The sequence below is a fragment of the Arvicanthis niloticus genome, chromosome 23 (genome assembly GCF_011762505.2).
Source record: "Arvicanthis niloticus isolate mArvNil1 chromosome 23, mArvNil1.pat.X, whole genome shotgun sequence".
In the NCBI taxonomy this organism is placed as follows: Eukaryota; Metazoa; Chordata; class Mammalia; order Rodentia; family Muridae; genus Arvicanthis; species Arvicanthis niloticus.
In genome coordinates, this window is record NC_133430.1 from 35771005 (window position 1) to 35789108 (window position 18104).

General features: G+C 49.3%; 1 protein-coding gene, 1 long non-coding RNA gene and 1 pseudogene across 4 annotated transcripts in view; 1 reads left to right on the plus strand and 2 right to left on the minus strand.

Annotated features, from left to right (window-relative positions):
- The window catches only part of Galnt16 (polypeptide N-acetylgalactosaminyltransferase 16), an 84811-nt gene extending 78875 nt beyond the window's left edge, over nucleotides 1–5936 (minus strand). The window contains exons 1-2 of one of the 3 annotated variants that reach the window (XM_076921840.1): nucleotides 5610–5936; nucleotides 4935–5224 (exon numbers count right to left, since the gene is read on the minus strand). In XM_076921840.1, coding sequence (XP_076777955.1) covers nucleotides 4935–5111 — 177 coding nt within the window. In that variant the 5' untranslated portion in view covers nucleotides 5112–5224; nucleotides 5610–5936. Of the gene's footprint in view, nucleotides 1–3876; nucleotides 4017–4934; nucleotides 5270–5609 lie in introns of those variants that run through there. The other 2 variants (XM_076921842.1, XM_076921841.1) reach the window with 2 other exon arrangements.
- A 106-nt stretch (nucleotides 5937–6042) lies between these two features.
- Nucleotides 6043–13990, plus strand: LOC143437039 (uncharacterized). Its single transcript, XR_013106738.1, has 2 exons — nucleotides 6043–12021; nucleotides 13032–13990. It is a non-coding gene; the product is annotated as an uncharacterized LOC143437039 (long non-coding RNA).
- Nucleotides 6301–6391, minus strand: LOC143437229 (small nucleolar RNA U3; annotated as a pseudogene).
- Nucleotides 13991–18104: the final 4114 nt, after the last annotated feature.

Below are 18104 nucleotides of genomic sequence, written 5' to 3' on the forward strand. Positions count from 1 at the left end.
ATTTCTGGAAGGCTTGAGTCTGTCTATTCTCCCGTGACTTTGCTCTGCTGCTTATGGGGAGGTGTTCTGGGTTCCCTGAAGAAACAGGCCAGGCACAAACCTCCAGTCTTCTAACTATAATGAACTCCTCGGTTAGAGCCTCCTCTCCAACCTCAAGGTGGCTTCTTCCATTACAGCATGACAGTCCCCTGGGCAGCTTAGTCAGCCTTACCCTGTGCCCCCTCCATGTCCACCCTAAATGATATTTTCTTTCCACCTCAGAGCTTCCTCTGCTTGCTAAACTGAGAACAACCACCACAGAAGGAAACCAAGTCCCTCAGGCCTCCTAGCATGAAGCAGGGTATTACTGGCTGGTGGGAGGCTACAGTTACAGCACAGAAATAAAGGGGTCGCTGGGGAAATGAGCAACACCCTAAGATGCATCCTGTGCCCCTGGGCCTCCCTGGCATCCCTGTGAAAACTCCCTCCAGCTTGGCTGCCCCTGAGCCCAGGGATAGACCCCCTATGAATACTTCACGTCTGAACATGTTGGGAAAGGGAATTGTGGATATTTGTGTTTCTCTCCCTAACCTCTTTCTCACATGTGGCACCTCAACAAATTAAACACAAAATCATTTTCTATCATTTAGGCAAATCTTATTCCTGCAGCTCCAAAATGCACACATTATAAATAAAATACAAATCCATTCAACTGTGATTGAACCTTAGTTCTCAGAGAACAGTCCCAGAAAAGCTGCTATCAGTGTCACCATCTGTAGTGAAGTTCCCTGAAAGACCTAAAGGGTTACTACAAGACCTGACAGGTCATGTAGTCTATAGCTCTGTAGGTCAGGAAAGTCTATACGAAGTCTTCACAGATCCCTGAAGAACTTCCAAAGCTATTTCCTCCCTTTTAGAAATCTACCATCTGTTTATCAAAGCACTAACAAACCTGGCCAATTATTTAACCTAAACAGAACAAAGACTAACAAAGGTCCACAGGTGGTAGGTATCCCATCCATGTTTATTCGGCTCTGTCTCCATTTCAGGATAAAAAAAAAAAAAAAAAAAAAAAAAAAAAAAAAAAAAAAAAAAAAAAAAAAACTCCAGTTGAGGCCAGGTGTGGAGATGCTTTTCTGCAATCCTAATACTCAGGGGGCTGAGGTAGGAAGATTTTGAGTTCAAGGCCAACCTGGGTTTTTCTATCTCAAAGAACAACAAATGAACAAAAAGAAAGGGAGAAGGGAGGGAGGGAAGAAGGGAGAGATGGGGAGAGAGGGTGGGAGGGAGGAAGGAGAGGATGAGGGAGGAAGGGAGTGAAGGGGGAGAGAGGAGGGAAGGAGAGAGAGGGACAGAGACAGAGAGACAGAGACAGCAGTTCCAGTTCAGAAAATTCATGCCTAAACCTTTCATGTTAGACAAGAAATGGTTATCTTAATTATGTCCCACTGAAAACACCCAAAATAGTTTTGTTTTGTTTTCAAATAATGTAAAGTGAAATTCCATGTAAGACTCTGGCATTTTACTCATGCCTGTTAAGAGAATTAGCATATAGAAAACCTGAAACCAGAACCAACCAACCAACCACATACTCCAGCCCTGGTTACTCTCCCTCCTGCACCAGCTGGAATCCTCTGCTAGTGCAGATCAGTGTGGATTCAAGGGGTATTTCCAAACACGCCGCCTTGCCTGGCATAGTGCAGCAAAGCGTCAACCCTTGTGGTAAAGCTGCCAGAGAAATGGAGTCAGCTTCTCCCTTGAATCCAGATTCCATGACCAAATCGTCACATCAGAATCTGACACACAGGCTGAGAGTAGGGCCTCTCTGAGAAATTTGGCCATGGGGTTGCCATGCCAACATCCCACAATGCCAAACAAGGTCCCCAAGGTCCAGAAGCAACTTGGCTGGCTTTGAACAGGCCAGACAACAGGGTGAGGGCAGAGCTGCCTCCAGGACCAGATGCTCACAGGGACCCTCCCTTTCTGGTTTCAGCTCTCTGATTCCCTGGGGTAGTAATGCTGATGCCTGTCTGAATTTGCTCAGCCTCTGACAACAGGGCTGGCCACCTCATTCTCTAAGAATCTGAAGTTATGGCCCAACTCAACAGAGATGCTTGGAAATGGCCGACAGGGAGGAGTTATCAAAACTTTTAGAGCGAAATCAGCAGCGGCAGCTGCCCCCTTTTACTTTGAACGAAGCATCCACCTCCTGAAGATACTGAAGCATGTGTTGTCTTACCTTTCTACTGAGGTCGGGTTAGAGCTGTGGGTAACTAATAAGTGAAGCTGAAGCTGAAGCTGTTCAGTGCTCCTAGTGAGCAAAATCCCTTTGCACTCCTTTATCAAAGAGGTACTTATTACGTCTTGCCGTGTGTATCAATGTGGGAATGCAGAAAGCATCCAGCCTGGTCCCTGTATGCACAGCTTATATGCAGCTGAGGGCAACATGGAAGTGAATTATTCACGATAGGGACACAATGTAAAGCAACATCAAGTGCAGCCCCCAGTCACGCCAGCAGCAGAGCCATCCCTGGCTAAAGCCTAGGAGTAGAGACGGATCTGGCTGTGTACCCAAGTGGTAAGGGGGGGCTCTGCCACTCAGCTCCCTTAGACTTCCATCACTGTCTTTCTTCCTGGTTCCTAGGTATCTCCCTAATCCCCCTGCACACTCTACACTGAGCATCCAGTCTCAGCAGATTACCAGCAGCAAGCCAGCATCTGCAGGAATGGGGGGCAGGAAGTGTTCACTAGGGCCACACCCCCATAACTCCTAAATCTCATCCCTCAAAACTTGTGCTGTATCCATCCCACCAACAGTGTCCCCACATACACACACACCCCATTCATCTGAGAGGCACAGAAGATAGATGTCCCAATCAAAGTCAGGGGTCAGGCTTCTGGAGCAGAGGCTACAGAAGCCTGTCTGTGGTCCCTGCTCTCTCTTTCCACCTACCAACCCCTAGCATCCCCCTCTTCTAGATGAAGGCCACCTCCCAACAGGGCATCAGAGAGAGATGGGGAGCCCGATCAGCTGGCCTCACCTCTATCACGCTGGCCTTAGGCTGTGGTCCCTGAGACTGGGGCTGGGCTGATCCAGGACTAAGAATAGGGCAGCTGGGACTCACAGCGTGGGAACTCACTGGAGTCTAGAACCACCAATGTTTGTGTTGTTCTTCCTCCGATCTGTCAGTTCACATAGATCTCAGCACCCTAGAGTGTACAGGTCTTTTTTTTTTTTTTTTTTTTTTTCCATTCTGTTCAGACATTGACGAGTACTTTGGAAGCCAAGTCCTAGGCTTGGCCAGGACAGTGGCCCTCCTAAGCATGTTTGCAGCAATGCACCACAACTTGGAATCTAGGTTAAACCCCAAACCTTGCCGGGCAGTGGTGGCGCACACCTTTAATCCCAGCACTTGGGAGGCAGAGGTAGGTGGGTTTCTGAGTTCAAGGCCAGCCTGGTCTACAGAGTGAGTTCCAGGATAGCCAGAGACACACAGAGAAACCCTGTCTCGAAAAACAAAAAAAACAAAACAAAACAAAAAACCCAAACAACAACAAAAAACCCAAACCTTATGGCCTAAGGTCTCCTTTCACCAGGTCCAGAAACTGATGCCATCGGTGAGTTTTTACTTCTTTATAAGCAGGTGATGGGAGGGAATCTGGGCAGGACGGAGCTGTGAGGGGCTATCTATAGAACCATCCTCATATTCTTGGATTTCACTACAAATACCCTGCATTCTCCTGGATACAGGTGTCAGCACTACTGACTTTGCACCTACTGGAGGTGTTCCTGTCCCCTCTTCCCTCGGGTTCAGATCTTTCCGGGCCAGAATCAGAATCACACCCTCCCCTACTCTACACACACACACACACACACACACACACACACACACTCACTCCTTGGTTCTTTGCTCTTCTTTCTGGTCCTGGTGGACGTCCTAAGTTGTCTCTGACCAGCAGTAACCAAGAGGTTACCGGCCCCCGTCGGAAGAATGCTCTCATCCTAGCGTTCTCTCAAAGAGTCCCCTAGTCTCCTTCCTCAACAGGTGCTGGGCCTGGCCACACGAAGCGATCACCAGCTGACCGGGCGAAAGTGAAGACAAGACGCCCCCTACAGGCTCAGCTTGCCCCCACCAGGCTCTACTGTGCAGCTTAATCCGCCCCCCAACCCCTCGCCCCAGCTCTGCTGGAGCTCCTGTAGCGCTAACACCGCTTTTGTTTCTCCGACTCGCTCGGATGTCAGGAGGGTGATCTCATGAGAGGGAATTGCCGAGCCCAGACGCAGACACAGTCCCCTTCAACTGCAGACCCTAGTGTTGAAGCTGAAGAGTGCTTACGAGGCAAGCCTTCTCCTCGCCCCTGGGGAGCCAGAAAACACCTCGGGGAGACGGAGGGGTCAAAGCCGAAGAAACTGGTCCAAGTTGATCTGGGATGTGGAGGCGCTAAGCCAAGGGCAGCGCTCAGCGACCCTTCCCTACCCACGCCGCTGCCCGGCGTCCTTTACCCCAGAGGCTGGAGACCCGGTGCGCACCGCCACCTACGCGCTCTCGCTGAGCTCTGCTCCCACCACCCGCTCGCTTGCACTCCAGGGCCAGCCGCCTTCTGGGGATGGCGAGGCGCCCACAACCCCCTAGTCCCCAGCCCCGGTGGCGCAGGGCCGCGAGAGCCGCCACGTTCCCAGTCGCGCGCGCACGCCGGGCCCACCAAACTTGCAGCACTTTCTCCCTGCCCCCACATGCTGTCACCCTCCCTGCATCCAAGCACCCTGGCCACTCCGGGCCAGCACGGGTTGCCATAACAACGAGCAGGAATTCTCCAACATATACAAAGCCTGAACGGCGCTCGGGGCACACAGCCCCCGGCCGGGCCCCGCGAACCTCGGCTAAAAGCGGGGGGCAGGACGCGCGCCCAGGCTCCCCGGCCCGCTGCTCACCCGGTGAGCAGAGCGTACTCACAATGAGCGGAATGGTGCGGTCCTCGCGGAGCTGCTCCGGTCTCCCGCCGGCCCTCTGCGCGCCCCGGCCGCCGGAGGATGCTGCATGGGCTCGGTTGTCCTGCCATAAGTAGTAGAAAGTGCCCAGGATCCAGGCTACGGTCAGGATGGCGATGGCATTGGCGCGGATCTTCCTCATGGTGGGCGGACGGGCGCCCCGCGTGGGGCCCGGGGCCGGCGTGCTCTCAGAGCCGGTGAAGAGGAGCTTGCTGCCCCAGCCGTTTGTTATCGCTTGCGCCGGGCTGCTCAGTCCTGCAGAGCAGAAAAAGGAGAGAGGTGGTGGTGGTGGTTGGGGGGGGGGGGGCGTGATAGGAAGAGACAGGAGCGCAGAGTGATCCTCACGGTCCTAATGCCCTTCAGCCCCGAGCGCGCGCGGCCCCGGGCGCTCATTCATTCGCGCGCCTAGCTGGCTCGGTGCTCCAGACGCCGCGGGCAGCCCGGGCCCCGGCGCACCGGTTAAAGAGCGCGCCAGCTGGGAAGTAGCGCGGGCCTTCCTCCCGCATCCCGGGTCTCGGCGATGCAGACGCCGAGCGGAATGGCGATGGGCCAGAGCTGGTCTCTGCTCCCAACGCTCGGCTACCTCTCGCCCGTCCGCTGCCCCCGCGCGGCCCTGGTCTGTCTCTCCACCCACACCTACCCTGCAGCCGAGCGGCCCTGAGTCACCAGCGAAGATGCGCGACCCCCTGGCCTTGGCCCGAGTCGCGTAGCTGCAATTCCGGGAGGCGCTGTGAACTGAGCTCTGGCACGGGGGTTCAAGGTGTGTTCAAAGAGTCCTTCGGAGGGGGCAAGGCTGGCGAAGAGGCAGAGTCTTGACTTTGCACCGGAATCCTAAGAGAACCAGGATTCCCATCCGCCCCGGTGGCCCGAGGGGGTGGGGAGTTGGAAGCTGATGCGCTTGACACTCGGGAGAGCGAGGTGAAGTTGCACTGCCGTACAACCAATGCAAGCACAGGGATGCAATCTCTGGACACCTTTCATTACCCCGGGGCTCCTAGCTTTCTTCTAGCTCCCATCCACCCCGGTTTCGCGGTTCCCTAAAGTGTCCTGAGGCGTCATCACCGTTCCATCAGAATGAAGGGAGGCCACAGAGGCCAGCCCAAGGGGTTCGATTAGTGGGCAGAACCCTGTCTAAAAGCCTTCTGACACTTTTCCAACAAAGCGCAAAATAAGGTGGTGAGAGACAGGATAGACATCATTGAGATTCTGATTCTGCGGAGGCCCTGGAGTTGGTGAGAGGTGAGAAGCAGGTGTGAATAATTCAGACTCCAGGCAGGAGACGGGCGGGCTAGGGCCTGTCAGGCAAAGGAAGACACTCTGAGCTGTGTGATACCAAAGTAGGTGCTGCGGAGGAAGAAATAATTTATTGCAAACCAGTCTTCAGTAACGAACTATAGAAATGATTCCTGGAAGTATAGTCTTGCAAAGTGGTCTTTAGGATGGCTTCCCAGAGAAGGTGGATAAATCTGGGGGATAGGAGGGAAATCCTAAAATGGCAGAGAAGAGTGGGGAAAGGGCAGGAACAGCCAAGGTCCTGAGAATAATACCTCGTGAGACCATGCTAGATACTGCCAAAGACCTGGTGTGGTGAGTTGAGACTGGCTAGGCAGGGCAAGCCTGGATTCTGGAGGCTCTTGAATACCAGGAGCAGAGTGGACAGGGTGGTGTTTTTTTTTTTTTTTTTTTTTTTTTTTTTTTTTTTTTTGATGATGTCAGGTAAGTTGGATCTTCAGAAAACCCAAGACAGGTCAGGCTTGTGAATGAAGCCAATGAGGGAATGAGGCAAATAGTGAGATCATAGCAGCATGTTCTGCCTCCCATTTCAGCAACAGCATCACCCAGAAATGAGATGGTCTTTCTCTGTATTTCCAGAACTCTAATATAAGCTTGATATATTTCTATTGAACTGAAGAAAATCCCAGTGTTTTGTTTAGGAAAACAGAAAGAGGAAGAGGAGGAGGAGGAGAAGCTGGAATTTAGCAGAGTTTCTACTAGTGTTATGACTTGCTCCTCAGGACTCACAAGACAAAGGGACAGAGAAGGCTGTCCTGGTACCACAGAGAAACAGTGGCGGATGGCCTCTCTAGCACAGCCAGTCCTCCCTTAGGTGGGCACTTCCCTGGACTTGGAAGTAAATGATTTCACTTGGCAGGAAGTTGGCATAAAGGTTGAGTGTGTCCTTTTCATCATGAGCACTCCAGATGGGGAGGGGCCTCGAACTCCAGACGGGGAGGGGCCTCGAGCTGCAACCTCAGCTACAGCTTCTAATCTTCTTCCAGGATCAAATCCAGAATGGCTCAGAAGTGAGCCCAGCCTTTCCTGGGGTTTCCTTGCTGGTGCTGGGAGTAGATCTGGGCAGCATAGAGTTAAAGGCTCCCTGACAGACTAGTCCCTGAACTCTGAAAACACGGAGAGTAACCATGCCGGCCACAGGTTATTTGAGGCTTCCAGGTAGTGCACTGTGCAGTCTTCCACATATGCCCTGCAGAGAGAGCTGCCACACTGAGATGAGCTATGCTAACCATCGCACTGGCACATGAGGACACTCAGCCCTCAGGAGGCCTGCAGGTGCCAGTATCCAGCGACCAGTACAAGATTGTTTGTGCGGGGACCTCATTTCTACCCCCCCCCCCAGTCTGTTTTCTCCTGGGTAAAAGGCAGAATGTGTCGGGGTGGGTCTGCTCCTGCACAGCCATTTCCAGCTTCTAGTACCTTAGACATCTCTCCTCTTAGACACAGTTCACCTCTTCTACAAAGCCAAACCCAGTACTCAGAGTGAGCTGAGCAAAATGACTGAGGGTTCACAGGGATCCTGGCGCTCTCTCCCCCTGTGCATGTGGGTGGGGAATGGGATGTGGGCAACAGAGGGGGTTCTGGATCAGCATGAGCCCTTGCTGCTGGGGTAGGACAGGCAAATTCAGTGTCAACTGTTACCTTTGAGGTGGCTTGGGTCAATTCTCAGCCTCCGTTTTCTCAACTGTGCAGTCAGGGTGCCGACTGCTTGCAGCGTTACTGGGAAAGATGGGATGAAATCCCACATGAGATAGAGAGGATCACCCAAGACTCTCCAGGTCCATCCCACGGGCACATGCTCTTCCCAGAGCAGAGGAGTGAGGCTGAAAGGGGATTCCCTACAGCCTGCCCAAAGCACACGCAAAAAGGGGCTCAACACTACTGCCAAGAACAGACCCCAGAATAGCTTCTCCAGCCAATCAAACATTACGATGACAGAGTGCCTTGCCCCACAGCTGAATGGCTGCCTCTTCCAGAGCTTCTGCTAAGCTGACCTCTTTAGGCCCCATTACCTTTGAAAGGCAAGCCCTCTCAGAAGCCTCTTCTCCAGTCTCCTTTAGCATGAGAAGTCCAGAAGATAGGTGAGAGTACCTGGTTCAAATCTTCCCTTCCCACCATACCTGTCTGCTCTGAACAGGAAAGAAAGCTGGAAGCACAGACCATATGTGAGCACATAACACACAGTGCTGACACAGAATCTCAGAAACCTTATCCCTTGAGAAGGCTACATCATCCCTTCTCCACAGTGATGAGATCCATGCAAAGGTCAGCAGCCAACCACTGTCAGAGAGCCACCCTCAACATACCAATTGTCTCTAAGGCAAAGGTGAATGCTGACTTTCTGGTAATCATTGTAGATGGGAGGACCTGGCTCTTTGAAAGGATTCTAGTCTTATCAATCCCCCTGCCTCCTGTTAGTCCTGAAGCAATGGCTTTTACCAGTTTCTACCATTGGAATGTAAACCTCACAAAAACATGGTCATTCAATATATCTCTCTCTCCCTCCCTCCCTCCCTCCCTCCCTCCCTCCCTCCCTCTTTTCTTCCCTCTCTCCCTCCTTCTTTCTGTCTCTCTCTGTGTATGTGTGTGCATGCATGCAACACAAGAGTACACACACACACATACATACATACACACACATATACACACACACTATGCATGCAACACCATGATGCATATGTGGAGGCCAGAGAACAACTTTTTGAGAGTCAGTTCTCTCTAGTTTGAGGCAGGGTCTCTGAGTTTTGCTTCTGAGCTGCATACTTCAGGCTGGCTGGCCTGTGAATCTCCTGTCTCTGCTTCCATCTCTCTGTAGAAGAGCTGGGATTACACATCCCCCTTTTTGACTTGGATTCCAGGTTACTGGACTGGTTCAGCAAGTCCTCTGACCAACGGAGTCATCTCCTTGGCCTCTCATTGATTTTTTTTTTTGTTTATTCTTTTCTTTTTTTACACTTATTAATTTGGCAGGGGGTGGGGCCCCGCACATGCATGGTGCACACGTGGAAGTCAGAAAACAACATGTAGGAGTTGGTTCTCTTCCCACCGTGTGAGTTCTGAGAACGCAACTCTGATTATCCACTGTGGTGGCAAGTGTCCATACCCACTGAGCCATCTTGCCTCATGGATTCTTATGTGTTCATCACTGTTTGCCCGGTGCTTACAACAGTGCACATAGGAATGGCTCACAAAACATGCTCATCAAATAGTTGTCAGTGAAAAAAAGAAAAATGGAGCAGAAAAGGCACAGACCGCTGGTACATCTACCTCCCTAAGTCCAGCACCTGAAGGATGAGTACAGAACTAGTCCAGAGGGAACTCATTGTAGGGACAGGGGCAAGTCAAGGTGTTGAGTCCCCTGCTTCTCTTGGAGCCACTGGTTCTGTCCTCTAATCAAGAGTTAGAGGTTAAACTCTGCTGTCCCAGGATGAGGAAGAAAACTTTCAGGGTCTTGGAAATTGGTACCAGGAGAGTGGGGTGTTGCTATGACAGACCTGACCGTGTTGTTTTGGGGAGGATTGTGAAGAATTTTGGAACTTTGGACTAGAAAAGCCATTGAGGGTTGACGTGTCTGCTGGAGCTTAGAAGGTGAGACTGTTGAGAGCAGAGCACATGATGGAGGCCTGGCTTGTGAGGTTTTAGAGGAAAGCAAAGATTCTATGGGGCCATTTGCATGAAGAATCTATGGTTATGGTCAGCTGGGGCTGAAGAATCGGCTGTGGGGAACAAGGGACCTGAACAGTGCTAAAGTAAAAATCTTTGTTTTCCTGGAACAATGGATGCCAACAGCTGAGGCTTGGCACTGTGAGGCCAGAGAGGCCACTGGTGAAGGCACAGACTCAGTGGCAATGGAAACCCAGGACTGAAGGGGTCATGTAGGGAAGATGAAGTTTGGCACCATGGAGGGAGACCAAGAGAGGTTATTGGTCAAAGTGCAGCCCAGTTGCAGCAGATGACCCCAGCATTTTGGAGATGCCAGTACCATGAGATGACCACCAAGAATAGCAACAGCTGTGGCAGGGAGACCCCTGGAGCCTAGAGGACAAGCTGTGTGTGCTGCAGAAGGAAGGGCTATAGAGGTGACCCAAGCCCCTTGGAGGAGCCCAGAAGATCATGAGTGGATGACATTGGACATTGAATTATTGACACTGTTGAAGTGTGGTTTTGCTTTGTTCAGATTCTGACTGTGCCCTGGTTCTTCCCTCTTGAAGTAAGAAAGTGTTTAGCTTTTTTGTTTTTTTTTTTTTTAATTTTATTTTACAGAATCCCACAGTTGAGAAACTTTGAATTTTTAAAAGAGATTTAGATTGTAAAAGAAACTTTGGATTTTTACAGAGATTGGACTTTTAAAGTGTTTGAATTAATAAAGGCTGTAGGACTTTCAGTTTGTAATATGTTTTTACATTTGTGATATTTACTAATGTGAGATCTTGGGGGGAGAACCAAGAGCACAAAAGGTTAGGTCTTAGAAAGTATTGCATGTCAAGTTGACAAGGAACAATTGTGCTAGTTAATTTGATGTCAACTTGACACAGGCTAGTCATCTGAGAGCAAGGAACCCTGACTGGGTAAAAAAATGCTTCTATAAGATTAGGGCTGTTGACAAGGCTGTAGAGCATTTTCTTAATTATGATTGATGAGGGAGAGCCCAGCCCACTCTGGGTGATACAATCCCTGGGTTGGTGGTCCTGGGTTCTTTTTATAAGAAAGCAGATTGAGCAAGCCATGAGGAAGAAGCCAATAAGCAGCACCCATCCATGGCCTCTGCATCAGCTCCTGCCTCCAGGTTTCCTGGCCTGTTTGAGCTCTTGTCCTGACTTCCTTCTGATGAACAGTGACATGGAAGTGTAAGTCAAATAAACCTTTTCCTCCCCAAGTTACTTTGGTCATGGTGTTTGGTCATAGCAATAGTAACCCAAACCGAGACAGGTCCTAATCAGAGTTGGAGAAAGAATGCCTTTCATTCTGGTGGGCAATTCATGGAACAATAAAATAATTGTGAAGTGATCCAGCTGTTGCATTTGGGATTAATTTGGCAGCAGAGGCTTTGAGTTAATTAGAAATGTGTCAAATGTTCTTTAGTAACAGCAAAGAATGCATTTTTTAAAAAAATGCACTAATAAAGCCCATAGTCAGTAGAACTGGTCCTAGAGACAAAGTCCTTTTCAAAGCCCCCAACATCCCGAACTCTATCGCCTTCCCCTTTGCCTCTTTCCCTGTAGAGGACTAAGTGGCCAAGATTCTCACAGGAGACCACATGACCCTTCAGGATGCCCAGCCAGGAGCTTTCTGTACCGTATTGTGAGTTTCCAGTACAGTGCTGACCCTCTCAACATATGTACTAAATATCTAGGTTTGGTAATTGAGTGAATAAAAGAGTAGGGGCAGTCTGGCTAGTCACATGCCACCATTTTCTGTCTCATAACATTGTCAAGTAGCCTTTTGAGATAGTATATCTAGTGTCTACTTGCCTGTTGGAGTGGTATTTCTAGGCTCTTCCTTTCTTTCTTGAGTCCTGCCATGCCAGTCCTATCTAGGTACTAGAGAATACAGGAGTGAATAAAATCTGGTTCTAGCCTCTGAGAGATCCTGGAATTAATAGCAGGAAGAGGCACACAATCATAAGATGATATGGATCAATAGAAGCACAGAGGAGCACTGTCACCATCCTGAAGTCATTTGGAAGCTGAGCCTTGGATGACAGACTCGCTGTGTCTGGGAGCACATGAAACGGTGTGCTCGAGTATACCTTACGATGGGTAAGGACAGTGGTGGTGATGCGGTGGGCGGGGGACAATCCTCTGTGCCCTAATAAGAAATCTCTACTTGTTCAGGAAAGACAAACAAACACACCAGTGTGACATTGTCAGTTATGAGGAGTAGCGAGTAGGCTGAAGACTACTGAAGGAGAATCACAGTAACACTGTAGCCTTTCCAGCAACTTATCCAGCCTGGATTAGGACAGAGACTGTGTCTAGAGCAGGAGAGAAGGAAGAGAGATGCAAAAAATGTGCCGATGAGCCCTGGGTAAGAGAGAGGATTTCAGAATAACATAAATTTCCTCCCTAGTAGAGAAGTCCTCTGGCTTAAGGAAATCATGAACTGAAATGAGTCCGGGAGGGGAGATCTGAGACGTATGTTCAATTGAACCTGAGCTCTCTGGGGCTATCTAACCTCTGGAAGAATGAATCAGTCAGGTAGAGATGAAAAAATCAGAAGCACAAGAGGCAAACTCAGCACACAATGGCTATCATGTCCTCAGTGCCCAGGCATGAGCAGAGGCCACACACATCACAGAGTCAGCACTGGGTGCCTACCATGTATCTAGACATGAGGAGAAGCCACGCACATCACAAACGATGGCTCATGGATCCCCGAATGAGGGTGAAGGACTGTCACTTTTTCCCCAAGTCTGCCAAATGTCCTGATTCATGGCTCTGGATGCAGGTTCTTAGGAATGCTTATTTCTTTATTAGAGTTCTTATCAGCTGGAACACAGGAATGGGCCGTTAGCCTTAGGCCTTACAAACTTTGGCTCAGGGTCAAAGGGATCAGGCCCAAGACCAAAGCGAATGCGAGGTGAAGAGGCCCACACCCCTGGCCTGCATTCATTTAGTCCAATGGCACCTATAATCAATGTCTCACTTGCCTTTGTAAAGCTTCAAAGTGGAAAATTAAGGGGATACTCTGGAGCTGGTATATACTTTGGAGCTCTCATCCAGCCAAGATTGCCAAGGTATTCTCAAGTGTAATTTCTATTCCTTTACAGGAAGATGATGTTAATGCGGGAGGCATATAACACCGGACCCACACTGCCTGGAAGTTCACCATTCAGAGAAATTGAGGGTTTTACAAGCGAGCGTTTACAGTTGTACATGTCCTCTCACTGAAGCTACCTCCAAAGCCATCAAAAGGCTCATCAATCTGGTTTGGACGCTGAAATTGCTCACAGTGTCTGGAGCTGATGCCAGAGCAAAAAGACGTTTAAAGAGCATCATGCCATTTTATCAGCATATAAATAGTTATAAATCGTGAGGCATTTCCTCAGGGTAGGAGGTGGTAAACAGCTAGCTGGGCTGGCTGTCGGGGCTCAGGGCATGGTGCTCAGGAACAGCAGCAGCAGAGACAGCAGCAGCAGAGGCAGCAGCAGAGGCAGCAGCAGCAGCAGAGACAGCAGCAGCAGCAGAGACAGTAGCAGCAGCAGAGGCAGTAGCAGCAGCAGAGGCAGCAGCAGCAGCAGAGACAGCAGCAGCAGCAGAGACAGCAACAGAGGCAGTAGCAGCAGCAGAGGCAGCAGCAGCAGCAGCAGCAGCAGGTCATGTCCTCCCATCTCCCTTGGCATCACTGCCCTGTATCCATTCTCAGGCTGTCCTCTTAATCCAGATTGACACTTCTCCCTCATCCTCACAAGAGAATGCCTGCCTCTGCTTCCCACACCCACAGGCTGTAGTCCTTAGTTGAGTGGGAGGTACTGTGCCTCTGCTTGGTCCCAGATCTCAGCCTGCAGTCCAGCAGGAGAGGCAGACACCAGTCTGTGGTTGTAGCTGTTTGTCTCTGTCCCCTCCAAGTGCCTGCGTATATGTATATGTGTGCAGGAATATCTGTTTACTAAAAGTGGACTTCATACTTTTCCTTAAATTACTAATTTCTTTCCTGTAATTACTAGTTATTAGTGACACACGATTGTTCACTAGAGAAAAAAAATAATAAAATCCGTGTCTAATTGTCTTTCCTTCCATCTCTGAATCATTTATCTTTACAAAGACCACCACCTAAAAGTGGAGGGAGCTGTGGCAACTGGGAAGTGGCACACCTGCCATCACCAACCTGATGATCCTGGAGAAGTGACACATTTGGGCCTCTTGCATTTAAGGTGGGACTTTGTTGGTGGGTGTTAATGCACACTGGTAATCTCAGCAGCACTTGAGAGGCTGAGACAGGAGGACAGCTGTGACTCTAAAAGCAGCCCTCCCACCCCCAAATGAAAGGCTTAGAAAGATGGCTCACCAGTTAGGAGTAGTATTGTTCTTGCAAATGATCCAGGTTAAAATCCCAGCACCCACAACCATCTGTGGTGTGCATTCATACATAAACTAAGTCTTTGAAAGAAGAGCAGTACTTTGTCTCAAGTGCACTTAGAATGGCCTTTCTAGGACTGGCATTTTAAGATCTCATTTGCCTAATATTTAAACTATTTCCTGTCCTGGAAAGAATTACTAGCACTAAACTAGAATGCAATTTTCTTTGTCCTTTTATTTCCCCCCCCCCAACATCTTGTGCACACACACACACACACACACACACACACACACACACACACCTCTGAATGATTTATAATATTATACTTGATCAAGAATCTGGAACCTGAGGTGGGAAGATGGCTCAGTGGTTAAAATGCTTGCCATGTGATCAAGAGGACGGGATTTCAGAGCTCCAGATTCCACATAAATGCCAAGTGGGGCATGACAGCTTGCCTGTGGTTCTAGCCTTGGAAGAAGAAGATGGGATCCCTGGAGCAAGCCCTAGAGGTCTGGGTTTGAGAGACTCCGCCTCAAAGAACAAAGTGGAACAATTGAGGAAGATTGCCAGTATCAACCTTGGACCTCCATATGCATGTGCAGATATCCATGTGAACTTGCACATATGTGTGCATATATGTGAACCTGTATATTTGCCCCCACACAAATACTCATGAGAAAAAGAAGAAAAAAACTTGAAATCTTTCAGATTATACCAAACCTAGAAAGAAGACACTGAAAAAAATTTTTTTCAAGAAACTGGAATGTTCAGGGGTGGCTCTGAGGAGGGCACCTGGGAACAGGAATGGGAGCAAGTCTTTCACTGCATATCCTTTTGTGTCTTGTGCCTCCCCACCCTTTCAGTTCCTGGAGAACAGGAGCCCACTAATGGGACAACTGAACCCCTGCTGGACCATCCCCACTCTCCAGCCTGGAGCTGGCCTGGAGATGGATGGATTTGATGGATGCACACTGCTACTGGCTACTTGGCTGCAGGCACTCTGCTGGGCTATCACGCTGCACAGTGGCTACTGAGGTGCTCCGGCAAGGGGCTGCTTCTCCACAGCCCCTGGACAAGCAGCTGGACAAGCAGAGTCAGCAAAGGGAAGTATACCTAACCTTAAATTCTCCCCCCTTAAATCCACTATTTCCTCTCGAAGGCAGATTGCCCTTTAGTGCTTTGTTTTCTTATGATGTAACATGAAGATATAAGTATAAAAGAAAAAGAGATACTGGAGCTACAGACAAATGGGGAGAAAGAGATGGGTCCTATTTTCCTTGGCCTCACGCTGTAGTGCGTGCCTCCATTGACAGAGCCAGGTCTCTGCATCTCAGGCCAACTTCTGTGCCCGTTCCCCTCCCCTTGCCCGTGCTAGCTCCCCATCAGTTTTCCCAATTACCTTGAGCCCTTACCCAGCCTCCTCCTTCTGTCTCCTTTCCTGACTATAGCCTTGGGTGGCACCAGCCATCACTTTTCTGTCCTTGTCTTCCTTTGTCCTACTCTGATTTCTTTGATGCTGCCTATTGCACTGGCACATGGCCAAGAAACAGCTGCCATCACAGAGGTCCATTTCCCAGTCTGGAGCTGTCACTGGTCCACAGCTGAGACGGTTCAAGGTGGGTAATTCCACTTTATATCTCCACAGACAATCACCCGCACTGGAAGTTAAAGATGTCGGTTTCCCTCTATGAATTCGTTCCTACTAGGAATCTAGAGATCAAAGTTTAAACATCCCAAGTTATATTTATGTCTTGTAAATGGCCTACTAAACATGCCAGCATCCATAATCTGGCGTGTCCTGGTAGTGATGTGCCCATTGGTCCCAGAGCCTGTCACTGCAGTGAGTGGACTCTCGAATGTCTCACCAACAGCACACAAGTCTGAGAGGCTGTCCCCCAGGAGGCTGTGGGAGGTGAGGGCAGGAGGACAAAAGCTATAACAATCAGACAAGCAGCAGCAGACGGAGATGAGTATGTGCCGGCACAGATGCAGACCACACGAGATGGAAAGATAGAGAACACAGGAAAAACAGCTTCAGGGACAGACAAAGCAGAGAACAAAACCCAATAAAAGTGTAACAAACACTAAAGCCAGACAAGCCTGGGGAGAGACCATCTAGAGAGGCTGTTAACATCAGTGGAGTCAGGTCAGTGAGGAGGGCAGGAGGCTTTGGAGTGGCGCTGGAGGCAAGAGCATTGGAGCAACATAAATCTCTTAGGAAGGGTCACTCACCTTCCAAGCTGTTGTGCTTAGTGGCTACAGCAAGTGGAATCTATTTAAAACAGACCAGGCACTTTGCCTCATTCCAGTTCTCTGTCCAGAAATGGCTGAAGCCAAAGGCTGAGGGAACCAGTCCAGCAGCCATCCACAGGCTGAGTGGGAAGAGACCACCCTATCTCCAATGACCCCTCCTTTCATCTCACTGCCACCCCTAAGCCACCAGGCCATTCGACTGTTAGCATATTGAACACAGCCTCCAAGCCTCCAGAAGGCAGCTGCTGCTCAAATGTGAGGGCTATTGAAAGGGCACACCAGAGGAGCTGTCTGACAGTGGGCATGTTTTAGAGGATCGGGGGATTGGGGTGGTCACACAAAGAAGAGGATGTCAGGAAAGTAGGAAGACACCAGGTGCCACTCCCTCCTCTGGACTGTGAGTCTTTGGAAATGTCACCTTGGAGCTGACCCCTAGCCACCTATACCACAGAAAAGCTTGGGAGGCAGAAATGGCCACACAAAGCCATACCTGCTTGCCTCGCTCCTGAGGGAGTGGGCTAGAGACCCCCCCTTCCTGGGCTCTATGACCATGAGTGGTAGAAATACTGCACAATAAGGCTGTGCGAGATTTATGTGTGTAAACCTTACTGTACAAATCAATTTCTTTGCCAGAAAAATTGGCCTTATAAAATTAAATTTGAGGTCAACCCTATGTTCAAAGGGAAGCGTGGCTTGGGAAAGAGAAGTTATCCCAACCCGTGTTTGTAATTTTTTTTCTTTTTTCTTTTTATGATTTTTTTGAGACAGGGTTTCTCTGTGTGGCCCTGGCTCTTCTGGAACTCACTTTGTAGACCAGGCTGGCTTGAAAATCAGAGGTCCACCTACCTCTGCCTTCCAGGTGCTGGTATTAAAGGCGTGCACTACCACCATTTAGCGTGTTTGTAAATTTTGAATCAGAATGTCTAGTTTTGAAGGCAAGGAGAGGATCCTGTGTAGATCCACCCGTACCTTGCTTTTAGGTTGTGAAGGCTAAGCATCACTTAGGAATACAAGTGGATGTGCCACAGGAGCTACTACTAAAGATTCTGGAAATTTTAGTGGAAAATTATAAACATATACAGAATGAGGAGGAGCTGAAAAAATGTTTCAGTGGTTAGGAGCAGTGACAGTTCTTCCAGAGGACCTGGGTTTCATTCCCAGCACTCAATCATGGCTTACAACCCTTTGTAACTCTAGTTCCAAGGGACCTGAAGCCCTCTTCTCTTCTCTGCTGGTACCAGGCATACATGTGGCACACAAACATATGTGTAGGAAAACACCCATATACTATAAATTTTTTCTATGTGCACATAGCACCTATTTATAGTTAACTAACTTACTAAAACCAAACTTCATGAAATGTTCTGCAATCCCTAAATGTGGAGAAATGCTTAGATTTCAACTGCCAAATCTTCAGCAATTCTGACTTAGATTTACAGTTTTAGTTGCTCAGCTTGGTAAATAATCTTCTAGTCCCTAGAAGTTTGTAACATAAGGACAGTTAAAACTCCAGCCTTCTTGGGAGGCAGAGGCAGGCAGATTTCTGAGTTCGAGTCCAGCCTGGTCTACA